Below are 20984 nucleotides of genomic sequence, written 5' to 3'. Positions count from 1 at the left end.
TCACGCACGTGATCGTGGACGCTGAGGGTTGGGCGCACTCCAGTGCCCTCCACACCGGCCACTTTCCTCGTCTGCTGTGGCAGATGCTCAGGGCGTTTGACTACACTGAGCCCCCACAGTACTCCGGACACGAGTCTAGCTTGCTGGGCACCGAGCGCTGTCAGATGGTTGTGAAGATTCCTGCTTGCCCCGCTCGCCTGGACTGGGACTCGTGGCAGCTCACTGTCTATGGTAGGAAGCTGGCAGACTCCTGGGAGATTGCAGCTAGGAGGGCTATTGAGGAGTTCTCAGAGAAGCATAATGCAGAGGTGATAGATACTCCTTACAGTGTGTTTCCTCTGAGGGATGAGACTACTCAGGCCTATACAGATCGGGTGAACCGCAACCTGAACATCATGATGCCCGATTACAGCGTCAGGACAGCACTCTCGTTCAGCTACTCCTCAGCTTTGAGTAACATGTATGAGCAGCTTCGTGAGGAGAATGCGATATGCAGGAGCAAGGCTCGAGAGGCTCACCTCCATGAGCAGCACATGATTGGTACCCAGGACAAGATCAAGACCCTGAAGGCCAAGTCCAGAGCGAGGAAGATCAGGATTCAGGAGTTGCAGGAGGAGTTAGAGAACAGGACTCAGATGGTGCAGCACCTTGAGGGGCAGCTTCAGCAGGCCCAGGAGTGGATTGAGGACGCCCAGGCTCAGGTGCAGGCAGCAGCAGAGATGGAGGCTGATGCAGTAGAGGAGGAGCCAGAAGAAGAAGAAGAGGAAGAGGACCCTGAGGAGATCGAGGGAGTGTCTGGAGTCGAGTCGGGACCTGGGACTCCGTGAGGACGTGGATGGATAGTGTTGATTCTCCCCTTGCAGTGTAGCCTTACTGTAGGATAGTTGGGTAGGATGACCAACATAGAGCTTTAGGCTAACCTTGGGTTGAGAATTCTTTTGTGGCTCAGTAGTTCGAGCCATGTAGGATAACCCCTCGCTAGTGTGGTGTGTAGCCGGGTCGTGTAAGACCCCGTAGTGGTGTGTTGTAGGGTCGTTTGTGAACCCTTCTCCCATGTTAGTTTGTTGCCGTAGCACGGCTTGGTTTGTACTGAATCTAGTTCCAGCTGAAGCAGCGTGGCTGCTTATTGTAAATTTTACTCCCGTAATGATCTTTTCTGTCAGTGTGTGAATTTTCAGATTTGAGTTGTGTTTGATCGTCTTCGAATCTGAAACATGGTTGAGTGAGGTTCAGTTTTGCATACGTTAGAGCTACGTTGGACGAAACTTGTTGTGTTGATGCATTTTCAACCAAAGCAAGTAAATTTTAATTCCCTTGGTGAACCATCTCGCGAGAGAAATGATTCATGCCGTGTGTTCATATTATATATGCACATTCTTTACTTGCATGGATTAGTCTTGCTAGCGAAATGGCTAACCAGGGGAATGATTCTTTTTGCAGATGGGTGATAATCATGACAATGACAATCACGAGGCACTGCCCCAGCAACCTCCCTCTTTGGCTCAAGCTGTTGCAGCTCTTATCGCCGACCGCAACGAGCAGACGGAGTTGATAAGGCAACTGGTGCAAGCCCAGGTCAATGCCGGCAGAGGTCGACATGCTCCCCCGCTAGCACCAGCAGAAACTGACTATGTCGGTTTTCTGGCCACCCAGCCACCTCTGTTCCACAAGGCCGATGATCCCCTTGAGGCTGATGCCTGGATTCGCACCATTGAGGATAAGTTCAGCATCCTCAATTGCACAGAGATGGACAAAGCCGCCTTTGCAGCGCAACAGCTGCGAGGACCTGCGAAAATATGGTGGGTCAATCATAAGGCTCTACTTCCCGCTGGTACACGTCTCACTTGGGATGAGTTTGTGGTAGCTTTTAAAGCACACCACATCCCTACCAGTTTGATGAGGAGAAAGATGGCAGAGTTCCTAGCTCTGAAGCAAGGGAACAACACCGTGCTCCAATATGCTCAGACCTTCAACCAGCTATCCCAGTATGGTGGTTTTCATGTGGACACTGATGAGAAGAAGCAAGATTGCTTCAGAAGGGGACTTAGCACAAAGCTTCAGGACAAGCTAGTCCTCACCACATGCAACAACTTTACCGATCTGGTTAATAAGGCCATCACGCAGGAAGATGCCACACTGGCACACAAAGCTGATAAGAAGAGAAAAGCACCTGCTGGATCCTCCAGCAATGCACCCCAGAGGTACAAGCTGGTTCAGACAGGGAATCAGCAGGCTTCAAACCGTCCTCCACAGCAGGGCCGTTGGGTCGCTAGGCCACCCCAGCAACAGCAGCCGTGGGTACCTCGTTTCCCGACACAGCAGCAGAGGCCGCTAATGCTACAAGCTCCACGCCCCAACAACTACCCTTGTTACAATTGTGGTAACCTGGGGCACTTTGCACGTGACTGCCGTCTGCCACCTCGGCAGAATATCTACAAGACTCCTGCGCTGAGTCAAGGTTCCAGCCAGAAAGATCAGAAAAAGAAGATTGTACCTGCCAAGACTGGTCGTGTGAACTACACTACTCTGGAGGAAGTCCCGGAGGGCACTCAAGTGATGGCGGGTACGTTCTCCGTTAATCACTGCCCTGTTACTGTGCTATTTGATTCGGGAGCATCTCATAATTTTATCAGTGAAGCATGTGTGGCACGACTTCACTTACAAGTATCATGCCTAGAGAAACCCTACGTTATTCAGACACCTGGCACCCGATTAAATGCTGGCCAAGTAGTTCGAAATGTTCCCCTTAACTTGGGTGGGAAAATTTTTCCACTTACTCCCATTGTTCTTCCAAGTCATGGGATAGATATCATACTTGGAATGAATTGGATGAAGAAGCATGGCGTTATCATCAATACCTCTTCTCGTATCCTTCATTTCAACTCTTCCATGTATGGTTCTATGGAAATTCATCTTTCCCAGCATGCAATTCCAGCCACTGTCATATACCATCTTGAGGGGAAAATCCTAGAGGTAATTCCAGTGGTTTGTGAGTACCCCGATGTGTTTCCGGAGGACTTGCCAGGTATGCCTCCCGATCGGGATATTGAGTTTGTCATTGAGTTACAGCCTGGCACAGCCCCCATATCTCGAAGACCATATAGAATGACTCCCAGTGAGTTAGCTGAATTAAAAATCCAGTTACAAGAGTTGCTGGATAAAGGCTATATCCGACCGAGCACCTCACCTTGGGGTTGTCCGGCTCTGTTCGTAAAAAAGAAAGATCACGGACTGAGGCTATGTGTGGATTATCGACCGCTGAATGCAGTCACCATCAAAAACAAATATCCACTTCCTCGTATTGATATCCTTTTTGATCAACTAGCCGGAGCTAAGGTATTCTCAAAAATAGATCTTCGATCTGGCTATCATCAGATAAAAATCAGACCGGTGGATATACCAAAAACAGCATTCTCTACTCGTTATGGGTTATACGAGTATTTGGTGATGTCCTTTGGATTAACAAATGCTCCAGCCTATTTCATGTACCTCATGAATTCGGTATTCATGCCGGAGTTAGACAAGTTTGTCGTGGTATTCATTGATGACATCTTGATCTATTCGAAGAATGAGGAAGAACATGCTCATCATCTTCGTATAGTACTTCAGCGTCTGAGAGAGCACCAGCTTTATGCCAAATTCAGCAAGTGTGACTTCTGGCTGAAGGAAGTACCATTCCTCGGTCACGTCATATCTGCTGAGGGCATCTCTGTGGATCCCAGTAAAGTACAGGATGTACTCGATTGGGAAGCTCCCACTTCAGTTCCTGAAATCCGCAGTTTCTTGGGTTTAGCTGGGTATTATCGACGATTTATTCCAGAATTCTCCCGAATTGCGAAGCCGATGACTGAACTTCTGAAAAAGGGTGTCAAGTTCTATTGGAGTAATCAATGTGAGGAAGCTTTCCAGAAATTGAAGATACTTCTCACTTCTGCTCCAATCTTGGCCCAACCAGATACTACAAAACCTTTCGATGTCTACTGTGATGCCTCGGGCACAGGACTCGGCTGTGTCTTGATGCAGGAGAACCGAGTGATTGCTTATGCTTCTCGATCACTCAAGAGGCATGAAGAAAACTATCCCACTCATGATCTTGAATTAGCAGCTGTGGTCCATTCACTGAAGATTTGGCGACACTATCTTTTAGGTTCATTGTGCAACATCTATACGGATCACAAGAGTCTCAAATATCTGTTCACTCAAGCTGATTTGAACATGCGTCAAAGAAGATGGCTTGAGTTGATTAAAGATTATGAGCTCGAAGTGCATTATCATCCTGGCAAGGCGAATGTAGTTGCCGATGCGCTAAGTCGCAAAGCTCACTGTCATTGCATTTCAGCTATATCATTAAGCGAGTCTCTTTGCTTTGAAATGGAAAAGCTGAACTTAAGTATTGTACCACATGGCACATTGGCTCATTTAGAGCTTACTCCTACTCTTCGCGATCTCATCATAGCGGCACAAAAGCTAGATAAAGGGGTGAAGGAAATTCAGAGAAGACTATTAGAAGGAGACCCTAAAGTGAATTGCTTCCACCAGGATGCTGAGAATGTGTTATGGTTCAAGCACCGACTAGTGGTGCCTAAGAATTTTGAGCTTAGAAAACAGATCCTTGATGAAGCCCATACTTCACGACTATCAATTCATCCGGGTAGCAACAAGATGTACCAAGACCTGAAGCAACGATTTTGGTGGACTCGGATGAAAAGGGAAATAGCCAAGTATGTGTCAGAGTGTGATATCTGTCGGAGGGTTAAAGCCAGTCATCTCAGACCAGCTGGGACTCTCCAGCCCTTGAATATTCCAGAATGGAAATGGGAAGATATAAGTATGGATTTCATCGTCGGCTTACCTCGAACTCAAAAGGGTTATGACTCTATTTGGGTTGTGGTCGACAGGCTAACTAAATCGGCACATTTCCTCCCAGTTAAGACGACGTACTTGACCAAGCAATATGCGGAATTGTACATGGATCGTATACTATGTTTACATGGTGTGCCAAAGACTATCATTTCCGATCGAGGAACTCAGTTCGTTGCTCGTTTTTGGGAGCAATTACATGCTTGCTTGGGAACGCATCTTATTCGCAGCTCTGCATATCACCCTCAAACAGACGGCCAAACCGAGAGGATAAATCAAATTTTGGAAGATATGCTCCGTGCTTGCGTCTTGACCTATCCACAGAAATGGGATCAATGTTTGCCGTTAGCTGAATTTTCTTATAACAATAGTTATCAAGAAAGCATCAAAATGGCTCCATTTGAAGCATTGTATGGTCGTCGCTGCCGTACACCTCTCAATTGGTCTGAAACAGGGGAAAGAACAATCTTTGGGCCCGACATGGTTCAAGAGGCCGAAGAACAAGTTCGCCTTATCCAAGCCAACTTAAAAATTGCGCAATCTCGACAGAAGAGCTATGCAGATAAAAGAAGAGATCCACTCGTCTTTAAAGTCGGTGACTATGTCTATTTAAAAGTATCACCTTGGAAAGGCGTGCAAAGATTTGGAATAAAGGGAAAGCTAGCTCCTCGCTACATCGGTCCATATCCAATTGTGGAACGATGCGGTCCTGTGGCTTATCGGTTGGATCTTCCAGTGAATCTTTCTGCAGTTCATAACATATTCCATGTATCGCAACTCAGAATGTGCCTTAGAGTTCCGACTGAAGCTGTGGCAAGTGACTCGATTCAATTAGGGTCTGATCTCACCTATCCTGAGCATCCTATCAAGATCATTGATCGCAAGGATCGAGTTACTCGTCGCACAACCAACCGATTCTACAAAGTTCAATGGAGTAATCACTCCGAAGATGAAGCGACTTGGGAGAAGGAGGAATTTCTGAAATCCAAGTATCCGGAGTTTTTAAACGCTCATCCAGGTACTACATCTCCGAACCCTTTCCGCCTGTTTGAATTCTCTCATGCTTGAATCTCGGGACGAGATTCTTTTAAGGGGGGAAGGCTGTAACACCCCTGTGTTAATTGTCCCGCTAATCACGATTTATCTCGCTAATCGTGGACTCAAATTCGTCGTTAACGCTAATCGCGTTCGCTTAGTAAACATCTACTTAGCTGTGTTCGATCTCGTTTTTGTCCTTGATCTGAGCTCCAAATCAACTTCCGCCCAAAACGAAAGTTGTAGATCTTCTTTTTCTTTACAACTTTTATTTTGGCCAAATTTCAAGTTCCTATATGAAAAATTGAGTTTCAACTTGTCAAACTCGAGCTAAAATCATTAAACGAGCAAACAGTGCCCCTCCTGTGCTCGGCACTGTGCTCCGACGCCCATACCGGCGCATGGACGCCGGTGAGCGCGTCCACGCGTCGGCGATCGCGCCTTGACCTCGGCGTCTGAGCGCCGCCCTTATCCTCGCGCGAGAACTGGAGGCTTCTCATCCCTTCCCTTCCCTTCTTCTCCTTCCCCGAGCTCACGACGAGCGGAGCTGAGCCGTGCAGTGTGTCGCCGGCGTCGATCCCGGTCGCTCCTCACCATCACACCTCGTTCCTTCGCGCCCAGAGCCGCGCGACCTCACCCCGAAACCACTCCACCCTTTCCCGACCTCGGTCGCGCCCAATCCGAGCCGAATCGAGCCCGCAGACCACGGCCGCCATTGCCGTTCTTTGCTGAGCTCCGCCCTCTTCGTCGACGATCCTCTCCGAGGTCTCCTCCGCCCAAAATCGACCCACGGTGAGCTCAATCGCGGCCTCCTCCTACTCCCTGACCTATTCCCCACCCGAATCGGCGCCGCCGCCGTCGAATCGGAGCCGCGCCGCCGCGGAACGTGCTGAGCGCCGCCGCGCATGCCGCCGGGCCTCCCTGCCCCCGCCCGCGGGCCAATACCGCGCGCGCCGCCGCCGTTGGACCCCCCTGGTGCTCGCCCCGCCTCGCCTTGCCGCCGCTTGGCCCTGCCGCCGCCGGAACGCAGCCGCCGCCGCCGCCCGTGGCCATGCGCCGCCGTGAGCCGCCGGCACACGCCGCGGGGGCCCCCTGCGCACGCTCGCGCGGCGCCGCCGCGAGCCGCACGGCCGCCTGGGGCCACTGGCCCCCATCCGCCCCTCCCCGCGCGCCGCCTGGCCTCGCCCTGGCCGGCCCGGCCGCGCCACCACCGCGCCACCCCTACCGCCGCTGCGAGCCGCCACCGCCCTTGGCTCTGCGCCTCCCCGCGAGCCGCCTGCCACCCCGCGCCCCCCCGGCCGCCCTGTGCCCCGCCTGCCGCCCTGCCGCACCGCCGCCGGTCGGCCCCGCCGACGGGGAGCGCCGCCGCGCCTGCCTGGCCGCCGCGCCGGCCCGCCCAGCGCGAAACAGAGGAGGAGGGGGCGGGCTGGGCCACTGACTAGCGGGGCCCGGCTGTCAGCGCCCCCCCCTTTTATCTTTTATGTTTTCTTTCAATTATTTCGGCTGATAATTCATAATTGTGTAGAAATTCACAGAAAAATGCGAAAAATGCCAAACAAATTTTTTTAGGTTTCTAAAATCAGGATCTTCAGAGGAAAAATACTTAATCATACATTTTATCACTTTTTCTCTGATGAAAAATTCAATTTGTGTTTAACTTAGTTTATTTTGTACCACTTGTTTTGTTACTCTAAAAATTATGAAAAATTCGTAGTGGCTTACTCTTTTCATGTGTAATCCACTGTAAAAGTTTCGTGGCCTGTTGCTATGCGCTTTTGGTAGATCTGTTTATACTTCGCTGGCTTGCTAGGGTTAGTTATTTTGTTTCGTGCATGCAAAGCAAATTCCTGTTAATCCATGCTAACCTAAGTCGTTTTAGTAGTTGTTTTCGAAGGAAACACTTCAGGCTAAATGTTTAAACCTTGTTTTCGCATCGTAAGCTCTTATGCATTGCTCTGTGTCCTATTTGTTGCATGACATATTTTATTCGTGTAGACGCCACGAACGAAGCTGTCCACGAGCTGATCGTTGAGCCGGTCCAGGAGCCACGAGCAGAGGAGCAGCAGCAGGTCGCCGTTGAGCACGCTCCAGCAGACCTAGTTAACCCCGCTGACTTGCAAGGCAAGCCCCGGAGCATAACCATAATTTAAAGTATTCATTGTTTATTTAAGTATTGTGCATTTATGTTCTAGGAGTTGAATGGAACCATAGTATGCATGTTCCCTAGGTACCGTGGGCCTATACTAGTATGCAGGTGTCGATAGAAATGCTTTGCTAAATAGGATTTCGGTAGAAGTCGAGTGATTGCTGTCACTCGCGAGTTTAGGATCTTGATCCCTTAGCTTGGGCTTGAAATGAATTGTTGAGTAAAGAGAAATGGAGACCGGGCGGAAATGAGTTGGTTTTGGTATGGAGTGGATGGAAAGTTAGCTCCGCCTGTGTCGATTGAGGACCGTTCCGTTGTTGGCAGTGCTGATCGAGGATTGAACAGTACTAACCACATACCGGAAGTAGGAGGTAGTCGAAACCGGTAAGCTGTGTACCACCTTACAGCGGTGATTTGAATTCCGCCATGCTACGCTGGGCGTGGGAGTTGGCGGGTGTTGGATAGGATGCCGCCTCCGGGTTCTCCGGGAGTTCACTGCGAGGGGCCCATCACCTGGGTTTTAGCAGGCGTAGTTCAGATGCCGTGGTAATGTGGAAACAGTTGACGCGAGTGGCCCGACGGGGCTTGCATGTGTCGTGTGAGTTAGGTCCACCTTGCAAGGTTAAATCGGATCGATTCGCCGTGACTCGCGGTTATGAGAGCCTTGATCTCTTTGTCACATCGTAGTAAGAAAGTGGAATGAAAATGGAATGGAAAAGACTGGTTTGGAAGTTGCTAAAAGATAATCTGTTCCACCATGTGTGTTTTAGATGAATAGGCGAACTTAGTAATACTTGGTATACTAAATGGAGCTAAATACTGAAGGTAAGGATTCACTTTTAGCAGCCTTTCAGCAAAAGAACTCCAGAGCCAAAAAGCCTTGCATGTCTAGGTAATGGGCTAAGTATACCCAAGGTCGGGTAAGCCTTGCTGAGTATTAGTATACTCAGGGTTGTTGTTGTAACCCTTCTGAGCAGGTTGTGTCCCTGCGGACTTCGAGGAGATCTGTGCGTCCTGGATTGGACAGCCGCTTCCTCCAGGTTGGACCGTCGAGTGGGCCCCGTCTTCCCCGTGAAGATTGGGCAGGTTGGCATCACATCGGTGGGCAGGATGTGGAGCTCACCTTTTATCGTCGTCGTAGCTATCGTATTGTATTTCGAACTCAGTTTTAAACTTCCGCTGTGTGTGTTTGAACTCTGTTGTTTGTATTTAAACCTTTTATGTAAAACTGGTGTTGTAAATTAATTTGAAGATTTCTGTATGCGGGTAACACCTGTGCTCGTCTTCGTACGGGTCTAAGTGCAATTGTGATCCTGGAGTACAGTAGTTTAATCGGGATTTTACCCGACAGCCTGTCAGGTTACACCGTTTTAAGTGCACAGTAACTGGATTAAGTATTAAGATGATGGTTAGTGCATTTAAGCCGGTCTAATTTGGACGGTGCTGCTACAGGGCCCTACGGCCGGGACGGGCAGGCGGCCGGGACGGGCAGGCGGCCCCCGGGGCGCACGGCGGGGCCCCCGCGCACGCACAGGACGGCCCCGCGACCGCGCGGCGGCGACCCTGGCTGGGGGCGGCGGCGGCTAGCGGCGGCGCCGAGCCGTTCCGGCTCCGGCGGCGCAAGGCTGCCGCGGCAAGGGGCGGCGCGAGCTACGGGGAGGCCGAGCGGCCCTAGGGCGCGCGGAGGTGGCGCCCAGGGAGGAGCAGAGAGCTCCGGCGGCGTGCACAGTGAGGGTGGCGGCGCGTTCGCGGCGGCGCGGCGGCGCTTCGACGGCGGCGGCCGCGGATTAGGCCGGGGAAAGGGTCAGGAAGAGAGAGGAGAGCGCGGTGGAGCTCACCAGGGCTCGATTTGGGCGGAGAAGACCTCGGAGAGGGAGCTCGACGGCGCGGGGTGGAGTTCGGGGCGACGGCAATGGCGGACGAAGTTCTGCAGCTCGATTTCGGCCGGGGAAACGACTCGAGCAGGCACGGGATGGAACGGAGTGAGGTCGGGGCGAGGTTGCGCAGCTTGGGGTGCGACGAATCGAGGCGGGACGGCGAGCCGTGGCCGGCGCGACGAACGCGGCGACTCGAGCTCGTGCTCTGCGCAACAACTCGGGAAAGGGATAGGGATGGACTGAACGGAAACTTCCAGGCCAGTGCTAGGTGAAGAGCGGCGTCAGGGCGCGATTGCCGACGCGTGGCGTCGCTCGCCGGCGACCAGACGCCGGTATGGCGTCGGGGCGGCACAGTGCCGAGCACAGGAGATGCACTGTTTCTTCGTTTAAATGATTTTTGCTCGAGTTCGAACAGTTTGAAACTCCAAATTTCGTATGGGAACATGAAATTTGGCCAAAATAGAAGTTGTAGAGGATTAAAAGATCTACAACTTTCGTTTTGGGCGGAAGTTGATTTGGAGCTCAGATCAAGGACAAAAACGAGATCGAACACGGCTAACTAGATGTTTACTAAGCGAACGCGATTAGCGTTAACGACGAATTTGAGTCCACGATTAGCGAGATAAATCGTGATTAGCAGGACGATTAACACAGGGGTGTTACAATTGAGTAGCTTTCTCTTCGTCTTTGGAGCTTGTTTGAAGGGCCAAACCATTGTTTTTTGCAGTTTGCTCTTGAAGTTCGGCTAAATCTTGATTTATCTTGACTCTCTTCAATTGATCATGATGAGCTTCAATTCTTCCAAGAACATTTTCAGCGGTGAAGTGCTTGAACCCTCTTTCGGCTCTAATCAAGTTAGGTAGAGTGACATCGCTAGCCATATATATAGTCAAAAGCTTACCCACAATCTAAAGTCAGAGATCTGGAAATAACCTTACTGGGCATCAAATCCATTGAACGAGGAACATTAATTCATATCGAAATTAACATGAATAGGAACAATCGTTTGGGTAGCAATGGGAAGGAACCAATTAAATAATCAGGGAGGTCAAAATGTGCTTAAACAAAATAGCAAAAAAACATCCATAGTGGAAGATTCCAGAAATCAACGAACCAACTTCAGCGTGGACCATGAACTCTATCTAACATTTAGAGAAAAGGCATTATTCTAAAAATTGACTTTGAGAAAGCCTATGACAAGGTGAGATGGGACTTCCTCGAAGAGGTTTTGGTAGGAAAAGGGTTCCCTGCCAAGTGGATCAATTGGGTCATGCAGTCTGTCCAAGGAGGGCGTGTCTGTGTGAATGTTAATGGACAGAGGGGACCATACTTCAGAACTTTTGGGGGACTAAGACAGGGGGATCCTTTATCTCCCCTTCTTTTCAACTTGGTGGCTGATGCCCTAAGCAATATGCTAGATAAAGCAGTGGCAAAGGGTCATTTGGTTGGCACTTTAGATTGGCTGATTCCAGGGGGGTTTCTCATATTCAGTATGCGGATGACACAGTAATTATGATTGATGGGTCAGAAAAATCAATACCGAGTCTTAAATTGATCTTGTACTGCTTTGAGTGGCTCTCTGGACTGAAGATTAATTTCCATAAAAGTGATGTTTATGTGTTTGGTGAAGATCAAGAACGTAAAGAGGTTTTAGCCAACATGCTGAATTGCCGACTTGGGGAGTGGCCGATGAAATATCTGGGCCTTCCCATCGCTGAACATCGGGCTAGGAGTCGTGCTTTTATGGGCTTGGTGGATAAAATGAGAAAAATGCTTGATCCTTGGAAGGGTAGAAACCTGTCGTTGGGAGGTAGATTAGTTCTCACAAACTCTTGTCTTTCTAGCTTACCTATGTATACCATGGGATTTTACTTACTCCCAAAATCTGTTCATTTGGAGATGGATCAGATTAGGAGCAACTTCTTCTGGCAGGGAGCTAAGGAGGAATTCAGGTATCACATGGCCAAAATGGACACGATCTGTAGACCCAAAAACCAGGGAGGTTTGGGGATGATCAACACTAGCACGATGAATGAATGTCTTTTGGTCAAGTGGATTTGGAGAATTGCCAAAGGTTCGAATGAAACCTGGTTTAAGATCCTTCAGGCTAAATATATGCAAAATGGGTCATTTTTCTCATCTTCCCCCAGGGGTGCCTCCCAGTTTTGGCAAAGTCTTCATAAGGTGAAACATCTATTTAAATGTGGGGCCATTTTTCAAGTTAAAGATGGAGCCAATACTATGTTCTGGGAGGATACTTGGAAAGGAGATACACCAATCAAAATCCAATTTCCGGATCTGTATAAAATGTGTGCCAACCCTCGGGCAAGGGTGGTAGACTGTTGGGATGGCGAAAATTGGATTATCCCCTTTCGGAGAAGTCTGACAACGACTGAAAAGGATGACTTGGACAAACTCCTCTTGTGGTTACAGCCTTCCTCCCTAAGTGTTGGACTGGATAATATCACTTGGGCTTTGGAGAATTCTAAGGTCTTCTCCACCAAGTCACTCTACTCCTTCATGACCAATAGGGGTGTGATGCTGAAAGATTCGAATAGTTGCTGGAAGGTCCGCACCCCCCTGAAGATTAAGGTCTTCTTGTGGCAGCTGAGTAATGACAGACTGCAAATGGCTACAGCCTTGAAACGCAGGGGCTAGAAAGGGAGCCACCTCTGTTGCCTTTGTGGAAAACCAGAGAATGTCGATCACATCTTCTTCAGATGTTCTTTGGCTCGCTTCCTGTGGGCTGGGGTAGGAGAGGCGTTAGGTTTGGCGCAACAACCAGGGTCCTGGGAGGACCTCGTGGCAATTTGGAGTAAGAATTGTAATTTCCCAAAGCGTTTGGGCATGCTTTTGTTTGCCAGTCTAGCATGAGCGCTATGGACTACCCGAAACAAAATGGCTATTGAGCATATTTTCCCTAATAATGCCATTCAAACCTTTCATGTTTTTGTTGGCTTTATGCAGCGATGGAGCCCACTATCGAAAGCTTCTGATAGAGAAAAAGTAAGAGATCTGGTGGAGCTTCTAAAAGCCTGGGCGATGGGTTTCCGACCTTCGATGACATCTGTTTCGGACATTGAGTTCCTTTAGTGTTGCTTGTCTGTTTCCCTTTAAGCCTAGACGGTAAAACTGGTAACCCCAGTTTGTGACTTGGTTAAACGCTTTGCGTTGTATCCCTAATTGCTTTCAATATAAAGCAGAGTTACCTCCTTAAAAAAAATGGCAAGCAATACATCCAATAATTCATCAGTCAGTTATATAGCAGGGGCAGCAGGTATGTATGTAAACATGAGCGTCGCGCAAAAAGAAAAGAAAATGTTGGTTCGGATGGTAGGGTCAACAAGTCAACGCAGGCAATCAATCAATCATGAGCGGGTTGTGGGTGGGTGATGGGCTGATGGCAATTTGGCATGGCCGCGACGGCACGGCAAGGAGGTCTGGAGGTGGGCCGGGCCGGGCCGGGCCGGCCCACCCATTGGCAATTGAGAGGGACAGGACAGCCAGACAGCCCAATTCAGTCTCCTCCTCCTCCCGAGCCGAGGCCGGCTGGCTGGCTGTTGAGCTGTTGGTGGTGTTGGTGTTGCCTGCCGCTGCCGGCCTCTCCTCGGCTGCCTACCTGCTGCCTCTGCCAGCTGAGGCGAGCGAGAGAGACGGGGCGGCCTATCTTGCTTGAGATCGAGCAGCTGCAGCTGCTGCTGCTACCTGCTCATCCCCCAATTTGATTTGATTGCTGCTTGGTCTTGCTTCCTCAATTGTCAGTCAATTCCCGCGCCAGATCTGCCAGCCTGCCTTGGTCTCCCGCGGCCTGCGCCATGCGGGTGCTGCCGGCGTCCTGGTCCTCGGCCTCCTCATCCGCCAAGCCCAGCAGCAGCAGCAGCAGCGGCACCACCACCACCACCAAGGAACCTCCTCCTCCCCCCACGGCGGCCGCGGTGTACCTCAACATCTACGACATCTCCCCTCTCAACCACTACCTCTACTGGTTCGGGCTCGGCATCTTCCACTCGGGGATCGAAGGTAACTCCTTGTCCTTGTTTCACCGCTCTGCTCTCCTCCTCCTAACTGCTGCTGCAGCAGCACGGAGGGAACCATCGGATTATACCTACAGTTACAGTACGTGCCCAAGGACAACCACCTTCTTTACCTCTCACTTGCTGTACTGTACTACTCAGTAGGAGTATATACATAGCATAGCATAGCATGGCATGGCATGTTTTAATCTCCCTTGATTACACCTACCTACCACTTCTGTTACTTGTTTTGCTTCCCTCTTTTATTTGGCAACCAACGGCCCTTATATATTTGGCAGCGCATGGCATGGAGTATGGCTTTGGAGCTCATGAATACCCAACCAGCGGAGTCTTCCAAGTAGAACCCAAAAGCTGCCCCGGCTTTATCTTCAGACGCTCAGTCTGTGTCGGTACAACTGATATGTCCCCTTCGCAAGTCCGCACCTGCATAGAGGATCTCGCTGAGGATTACCATGGAGACACTTATCATCTGATTGTCAAGAACTGCAATCATTTTACTGCTGATGTCTGCCAGCGTTTGACCGGCAAGCCAGTGCCTGGGTGGGTCAATCGACTCGCCAGATTAGGTTACAATTCTTCCACAACAGACACACTCATAATCTTTTGCTCCTTCATCATATGCTGATTCTTAGCTGTGCTGGAACCGCAGGCTCATTCTTCAACTGCGTACTGCCAGAGAGCATCAAGGTTTCAGCAGTCAGAGATGTAAACGCACATCCTGATTTTTCTGGTACTGCTCCTGCATCCCTGTTTATCCGTACGCTCACATGGCTGCGCTGGAATTCGACCTTACAGAACCTATGCCATTTGATCAAAGTTTGTTCTTCCCCCAATTTGCTGCTGCTGTGAACTGCATTGCATAAGCGGCTGTGTTCAGTTAAATGAGGATGACACGAATTATCTCTAATTTATCGTTATCTCGTCATTTCAATCGTAACAACCTGGAATTGTGAACAAATTGTCTTACTTTTTTCCATATCTGGTGGAAGATGATGAACCAAGTTACCAACATAAAATTGCTAGGAAGTTGTTTTAATTGTATCTTCTTTCATTTCATTTCAAAATTAAATACTAAAGACCCGTATAAAAATCGGTTTGGTCTCCATATGCTTCGTCCATCTTCCAGTTCTCAACATGAAATTTCCGGTGCTCATTACTTGCCTACTCTGAATCACGTGACACTTACTGAAATCGATCCTGAAACTGGATATGTCTTTGTTTGTTGCCATCGCTGCAGATGATGGCTTGGGGTCCAACGCGTCGATTGTTGAGGGAAGTGATGAAGATGACTTGGACCAACTTCTAAGAACACCAAACAGCGACGTTGTATCTTCAAGAGACAAGACATTAACTCCTGGCAGGGATAGCTTCTAATTGATTACTGCCTCTATTCTCCATCGATAGCAAGCATTGCATTTTGGGTTGTCTGCTGAGGATCAGAGGCAGGTTCTTTGGTAGCGCTGATGATCTGGTGATGGTATGGCAGGGGGCCAGTCCGGCCTGATGATCACCTACTGTCAAAACTTCAGACCTCCAAGGTGGCTCGCTAGTCATCGGTGGTGATGAATGATTGATTGATGTTGCTGTTATCAGTTCGTGTAGTAGGGTATAATTTGATGATATTGTATTTGTGGTATCATGTGGCAAAGGCCAAGTTAACCATCATATCATGGCTATATGCACGTGTGGGGAATATGCTGTAGTAACTTAGTGAGAATGGTGTGACATACTGTCCCAGTAGTGAGGTCATCTCATCTGACCTGTTTTCTTTTTCTTTTTCTTTTTCTTTTTGACTTTGTGCGGTGAATCGGTGATGGTGTGTATGAGTGATTTCTTCTGTACAAAAATTAATTGATGGAGATTGAAATGGTTTTCCAGATGTGTGTATCAACTTGCACTTGCTGCTCTATCTGTTCGTTGAGTGCCCGGATTCATCAGAATTCAGAACTGTGCCTCTCGATTTTACTTGTGATCTCCGTGTTTAGATCTTTACACCTAAAACGTAAAATTTTTGTAAATCACTTACATGGTGTACTAAATGTAGTCGAAAAATAAATCGCATTACAAAAATAGATTGTAAATCGCGAGACGAATCTAATGAGACTAATTAGGGCGTGATTAGACATTAAATTGCTACAGTAAATATGCTTTAATGATCCTCTTATTAGGTTCATTAGATTCGTCTCGTAGTTTACAGACGAGATCTGTTATTAGTTTTGTAATTAGCTTACATTTAGTACTTTAAATATTAAAGATTTTTTTACAAAATCGTAAAAACACAAAATACAAAATGAACTAAACACACCTTGTATAGTAAAAAATCTGCCTTTAAACCACGGTGCTATAGCGGCGCCGTACAAGACCAATTTTTTGCCATCTTCCGGAGTGTGCCATTTGACAATCTACGGTGGTCACTGCCATGTAGGCCCACCTCCCTTGCAGTTGCTTGTCAAAGAGGGGAAGTCGAAGTTCTTGGCCTTGGTCAGGTCCGCCAGCGGGCAGCTAGCTTTGGTGGAATCGGACGGAGCGCGAGGAAGAATGGCGATGCAGAGAGCCGCCGCGGCCGTCCTCCTCCCTCTCCTCGCGGCGGCGGCGCGGACCTCCGCCCTGCCCTTCATCGTCCTGCACGGTAGGCCCTCCCCTCCCCTCTCCTCTCCTCTCCTCTCCTCTCCTCTCCTCTCCTCTGGAACAACTTGGATGTGATGATTTGATTCGGTGCCACTGGAATTGCAGGGATTGGGGACCAGTGCGCCAACCATGGCGTCGCCCAGTTCACAAAACTTCTCGCCGAATGGTCCGGCTCCGACGGCCATTGCCTGTACTCTGCTATTTGCTCGCTAACTCTTTCTTTCTCCTCATCCCACTGCCTGCTCTAATGGGTGTATACGAGATACGACTGACCTCAGCCTTTTTCACCCCCAGAGAAATCGGGAGCGGAACATGGGACTCTTGGGTCATGCCTCTTCAACAACAGGTTATTTTTCTTCATTTTATTTTCTTTCTACTTGCGTTCGGTTTCTTTATTTTCTTTCTTCTTGTTAAACGTTTCTAGGTTCACTAACACATTCGCCTGTTTCCTGTCCGCAGGCTGACATCATCTGCAATAAGGTGTTCTCTCACCATCCATAATTCCATCTTTCACAGTTTGATGAGTTGTTAAAAAACTGTTAGTCACCGCTGACACTTCTATTTCTCAAGGTCAAGGAAATGGAGCAGCTGAGAAGCGGCTACAACATAGTTAGTCTGTCTCAGGTATGCTCATGTTCTGCTGTCTTGTTTCCAGTCTTAGGACGTTCCTTACTTTTAAATGCCCAATCCATCTCATATTTCTGCCACTCTTACATGACGTTAGTTACTGCATCATCTTAAAAATACACAGCATATACCAGCTACTTCACATGCTTGTAAACATTTTAGCTTTAGTTTTCACCGACAAACAGTGCTATAGTTCATTCTCTTTTACTTTTACATAGTACTAAAAGGAACATAAACCGGTTGCGAATAAACATTTCCTTTGTTACCGCCTCGCCTATGAGAGGAAGAGAGGGAGGGAATCTGGGAATGAAGGATTAACATATTAGCTTATTTTCATTACTTTTTTATTTAATTCTTGCTCTAGTTGGTGACTTGGTGTAGCTGATACACTAAAACCCTTCTCTTTGTGTCCTTGCAGGGGAACTTGATTGGTCGAGCAGTGGTTGAGTATTGTGATGATGGACCACCTGTGAGTTTTCCTAAAATAGGAACATACTAGTATAGATAAAATGAATGCAGTTCAAATTCTATTTTGTTTAGCCTCTATCAAACTAATATAGGGAATTGGTCAGCTGGATGTTTAATCTGTCTTGTGTGCACTTTAGTTTCTACCAATTTCCTATGCAATATGTTATGGTTCCTGATCCGACTGCCAACAGGTCAAGAATTTCATCTCTCTTGGAGGTCCTCATGCTGGTACTGCTTCAGTGCCGCTTTGTGGTGTAAGTTAATCTTAATATCTCAAATTAATGTGCAGTTTGTTGTGCCAAGTTTTGACCAATAAATCAATGATATAGTGATAAACTTGTGTGACTGAATACTGTTGCGTGCCTTTGTTTTTTTTCTCGAAAAACGCAGGAGAGCTGCGCATCATTATATTAAGAAGATGAAAAAAGGGAAGAGATCCTAGTCAACACAAAACACTCACACAACACACCCAACACACACCAACACACACAGCCAACAAGCAAGCCTCAAGATACCCAACACTCTTGCGTGCCTTTGTTGTGATGACTTGTACAGTTCATAAGAAAATAAAGAAAATATACTGGCTGAGACTGATGCCATATTAATGTTTAAATGTACTTATGTTTTCAACATTTAAATATTCTATGGCAGCTCGTATAATTCAGTTGACATCTGTATATTTGCAGTCTGGTATTTTTTGCATTATTGTCGATGCTCTGATTAAATTGGAGATCTACTCAGACTATGTGCAGGTTTGTATATCTTGGCTTCAGTCAAACTGGATTTTTGTCATCGTGAACACATTTAAATATCTATTTATTTGGGGGAATAACTTGAGACATGGTGAATTACAGGAACATCTTGCACCTAGTGGTTACCTCAAAATCCCAACTGTGAGTATTATGTACCTTTTGAGCATATTTCTGATAATGAGGAATGCACTTTTTATGTTATTTGGTTGACATGTACTTTATTGTTCGACTTAAGGATGTATTTTGACTTGCTTGTTGTACTGATCAGTATACTGGTACTGCACACTATATAGGGCTGAAAGTATGCACATTTATAAGCCACTCACTGTATATGTTGTTCTTAGTGTTAGAGGTGACTCAACTTTCGAGGATGAACTAGTGTTTGACCAATCAGTTGCGTGCACCAGTGAAGATGCTTATGAAGGCTACAGAATAGCTAGCTATGTAATGTTGAATAACTGCTTTGGTCATTTTCTTTTATAATAGATTATCTTGAGAGTTTATAACCATGTGGTAAGCCTGAGGTTCTATTTTTTCCCTCGATTGTAAATTTTTTTTTGTGTGGTTATCTTTTACTTTTAGTGGTAAAAATGTGCCTGATGGTAATGTTTCTGGTGAATGTTACTAAAAATATTTTCCAGGACATGGCAGATTATTTGAAGAGTTGCAGGTTTCTTCCAAAACTGAATAATGAAATTCCAGATAAAAGAAATGCTACCTACAAGGAAAGGTTCAGCAGCCTAGAGAATTTGGTACTGATCATGGTAAGCTTGGCATTGTTCAAAATTGATTCTGACCAAGTTCCAGGAATGGTATCAGTGTTGTGCGCTTATGGTGGCAGGTGTTAGGAATAGCAGCAACTCATCTATTACCATGCCCAAAGGGGCACCCTAGACTAGTGACTAATTACACAATGTATATGTACATCTAACAGCAGGATTGGACTAAAGTTGATGGTCTGGTTAAAAAAGGATTGGACTCCATATTTATTTTGGGAGCATGGACCATCTGGAAGCACCGCAACCGCTGCGTCTTCGATGGGATTACACCCAATATCTCTTGTGTTATTTTGGGTATCAAGGAAGAACTGCATCAGTGGTCTTTTGCTGGGGCTCAAGGAGTGTCACACCTCCTCGCCCTTGGATCACATGTGGCATAAGTTCTAGTTCTTAGCTCTGGTTGGTCAGGCCCCACCTTGTAATATTTTTGTAATAGCAATCAGGTTACTTTGTATGGGTTGGTACAGGCCCTAAACTGTATCACCTGGGGTTTCTTACCCCCTCATTCTTCTTAATATAATGATGCGCAGCTCTCCTGCATTTTCCGAGAAAAAAACATCTAACAGCAGGAAGTCGGTAGAAACCACAGTCCAAAGTACAATGCAACATAGTGCAACATGAAATGCTATTTTATGCCATAATACTATAGCATAATTCTCTTGAACAATCTTGAATGTGACCCATATATCTTTTTTTTTTCTTTTGCAGTTTCAGAATGATGCAGTTTTGATACCTCGGGAAACCGCGTGGTTTGGTTACTATCCTGATGGAGCCTTTGATCCAGTTTTACCCCCTCAGAAGGTATAATTGAATCTGATGGTGTGATTTGGTGAGTTTTGAGTCGCTTACGATGGCAAACTGTGTGTACAGACAAAACTGTATGAGGAAGACTGGATTGGTTTGAAGACGCTGGATGAAGCAGGGCGAGTAAAATTCGTCTCTGTGGCGGGGGGTCACCTTGGTATCTCCAAAGGTGACATGAAGAAGTACATCGTCCCTTACCTGGCAGACAAGTCATCGGAGAAGACCCTCCAGTGGAGCATTTCTGATCTGCTAGGTGTGGCTTGGCACAGCGCTAGGGAAGCGCTGGGGCTGACAGAGGGCGACAGTGCCGTGCTTTACTCGCCAGCATTGTGATGGATCATAATCATATTATGGTAGTCCCTCCCTGCTCTTGTAGGTGGTGTATATGGTGGATTTGCACTCTGGTGTATGGTGGATTTGCCCTCTGGTGCATTCCGTTTCGAGTCCAGTAGTTTATTCATGGGATGGTGGCATGATCACTAGTGCCACGTATGATTGGAGTTCTGCCTTGTATACGTGAAACAAACAAGTGTATGATGCAGCACTACAAGCAGGGGGCTTTGGGTTGTGTAGGCCACCCTGCAAGAAACCTTGTCATGCTTCCATTCTGGCCATGATGTACAGCATCACATTCCATTCTTCATGTGTTGCTGGAGGGGACTAGCTCACGAGCAATCCCCCCCCCCCCCCCTCTGAAAGCACCAGCTTTCAGAAGAATGTAGCCCAGCACCTCACCCTTTGGATTTGCAGCACCTGATTGTGTTTCCATGTAGATATATATAGAAGGTTAGGTTGGTTGGTAAAGCATGAACAAGCAGAGCATCTACTGGGCAAAAATATGCATCTACTGGGTGTCACAACTTGCAAGATTTAGATTTCACCCATGGTTGTACTTGTAACCTGTGATTGGGAAGCATGCCTAGTCGATGCCTTTGATACTGTTTCCTGATATGGCGATATTCCTAGACGAGTGT

At 47.6% G+C, this 20984-nt stretch overlaps 2 protein-coding genes across 2 annotated transcripts; both read left to right on the top strand.

The window, feature by feature from the left end:
* The first annotated feature begins 13454 nt into the window (after nt 1–13454).
* On the top strand, nt 13455–15831 carry LOC120692289 (deSI-like protein At4g17486). Its single transcript, XM_039975559.1, has 4 exons — nt 13455–13938; nt 14231–14518; nt 14602–14682; nt 15190–15831. The coding sequence occupies exons 1-4, from the start codon at nt 13734–13736 to the stop codon at nt 15324–15326; spliced, it is 711 nt and encodes a 236-aa protein (XP_039831493.1). The 5' UTR covers nt 13455–13733; the 3' UTR covers nt 15327–15831.
* Nucleotides 15832–16393: 562 nt separating this feature from the next.
* On the top strand, nt 16394–20651 carry LOC120692286 (palmitoyl-protein thioesterase 1-like). Its single transcript, XM_039975557.1, has 12 exons — nt 16394–16581; nt 16686–16770; nt 16875–16926; nt 17040–17060; nt 17151–17204; nt 17626–17676; nt 17867–17929; nt 18362–18427; nt 18530–18568; nt 19069–19191; nt 19915–20007; nt 20077–20651. Exons 1-12 carry the CDS (start codon nt 16491–16493, stop codon nt 20341–20343), a joined length of 1005 nt encoding a protein of 334 aa, XP_039831491.1. The 5' UTR covers nt 16394–16490; the 3' UTR covers nt 20344–20651.
* The last annotated feature ends 333 nt before the right edge of the window (nt 20652–20984 follow it).

This window comes from Panicum virgatum, chromosome 9N (genome assembly GCF_016808335.1).
Source record: "Panicum virgatum strain AP13 chromosome 9N, P.virgatum_v5, whole genome shotgun sequence".
NCBI lineage: Eukaryota > Viridiplantae > Streptophyta > Magnoliopsida > Poales > Poaceae > Panicum > Panicum virgatum.
Note: the sequence above shows the minus strand (reverse complement) of the source record. Positions and strands in the feature narration are given on the sequence as shown.

What these genes read in the sequence shown, in the direction of transcription:
- LOC120692289 (XM_039975559.1), top strand. Translation starts at nt 13,734, where the DNA reads ATGCGGGTGCTGCCGGCGTCCTGGTCCTCGGCCTCCTCATCCGCCAAG. An exon ending in CTTCCACTCGGGGATCGAAG is followed by an intron (nt 13,939 to 14,230) that starts GTAACTCCTTGT and finishes TATATTTGGCAG; the next exon opens with CGCATGGCATGGAGTATGGC. An exon ending in CAATCGACTCGCCAGATTAG is followed by an intron (nt 14,519 to 14,601) that starts GTTACAATTCTT and finishes CTGGAACCGCAG; the next exon opens with GCTCATTCTTCAACTGCGTA.
- LOC120692286 (XM_039975557.1), top strand. Translation starts at nt 16,491, where the DNA reads ATGGCGATGCAGAGAGCCGCCGCGGCCGTCCTCCTCCCTCTCCTCGCG. An exon ending in GGCTCCGACGGCCATTGCCT is followed by an intron (nt 16,771 to 16,874) that starts GTACTCTGCTAT and finishes TTTCACCCCCAG; the next exon opens with AGAAATCGGGAGCGGAACAT. An exon ending in CAGTTTTACCCCCTCAGAAG is followed by an intron (nt 20,008 to 20,076) that starts GTATAATTGAAT and finishes CTGTGTGTACAG; the next exon opens with ACAAAACTGTATGAGGAAGA.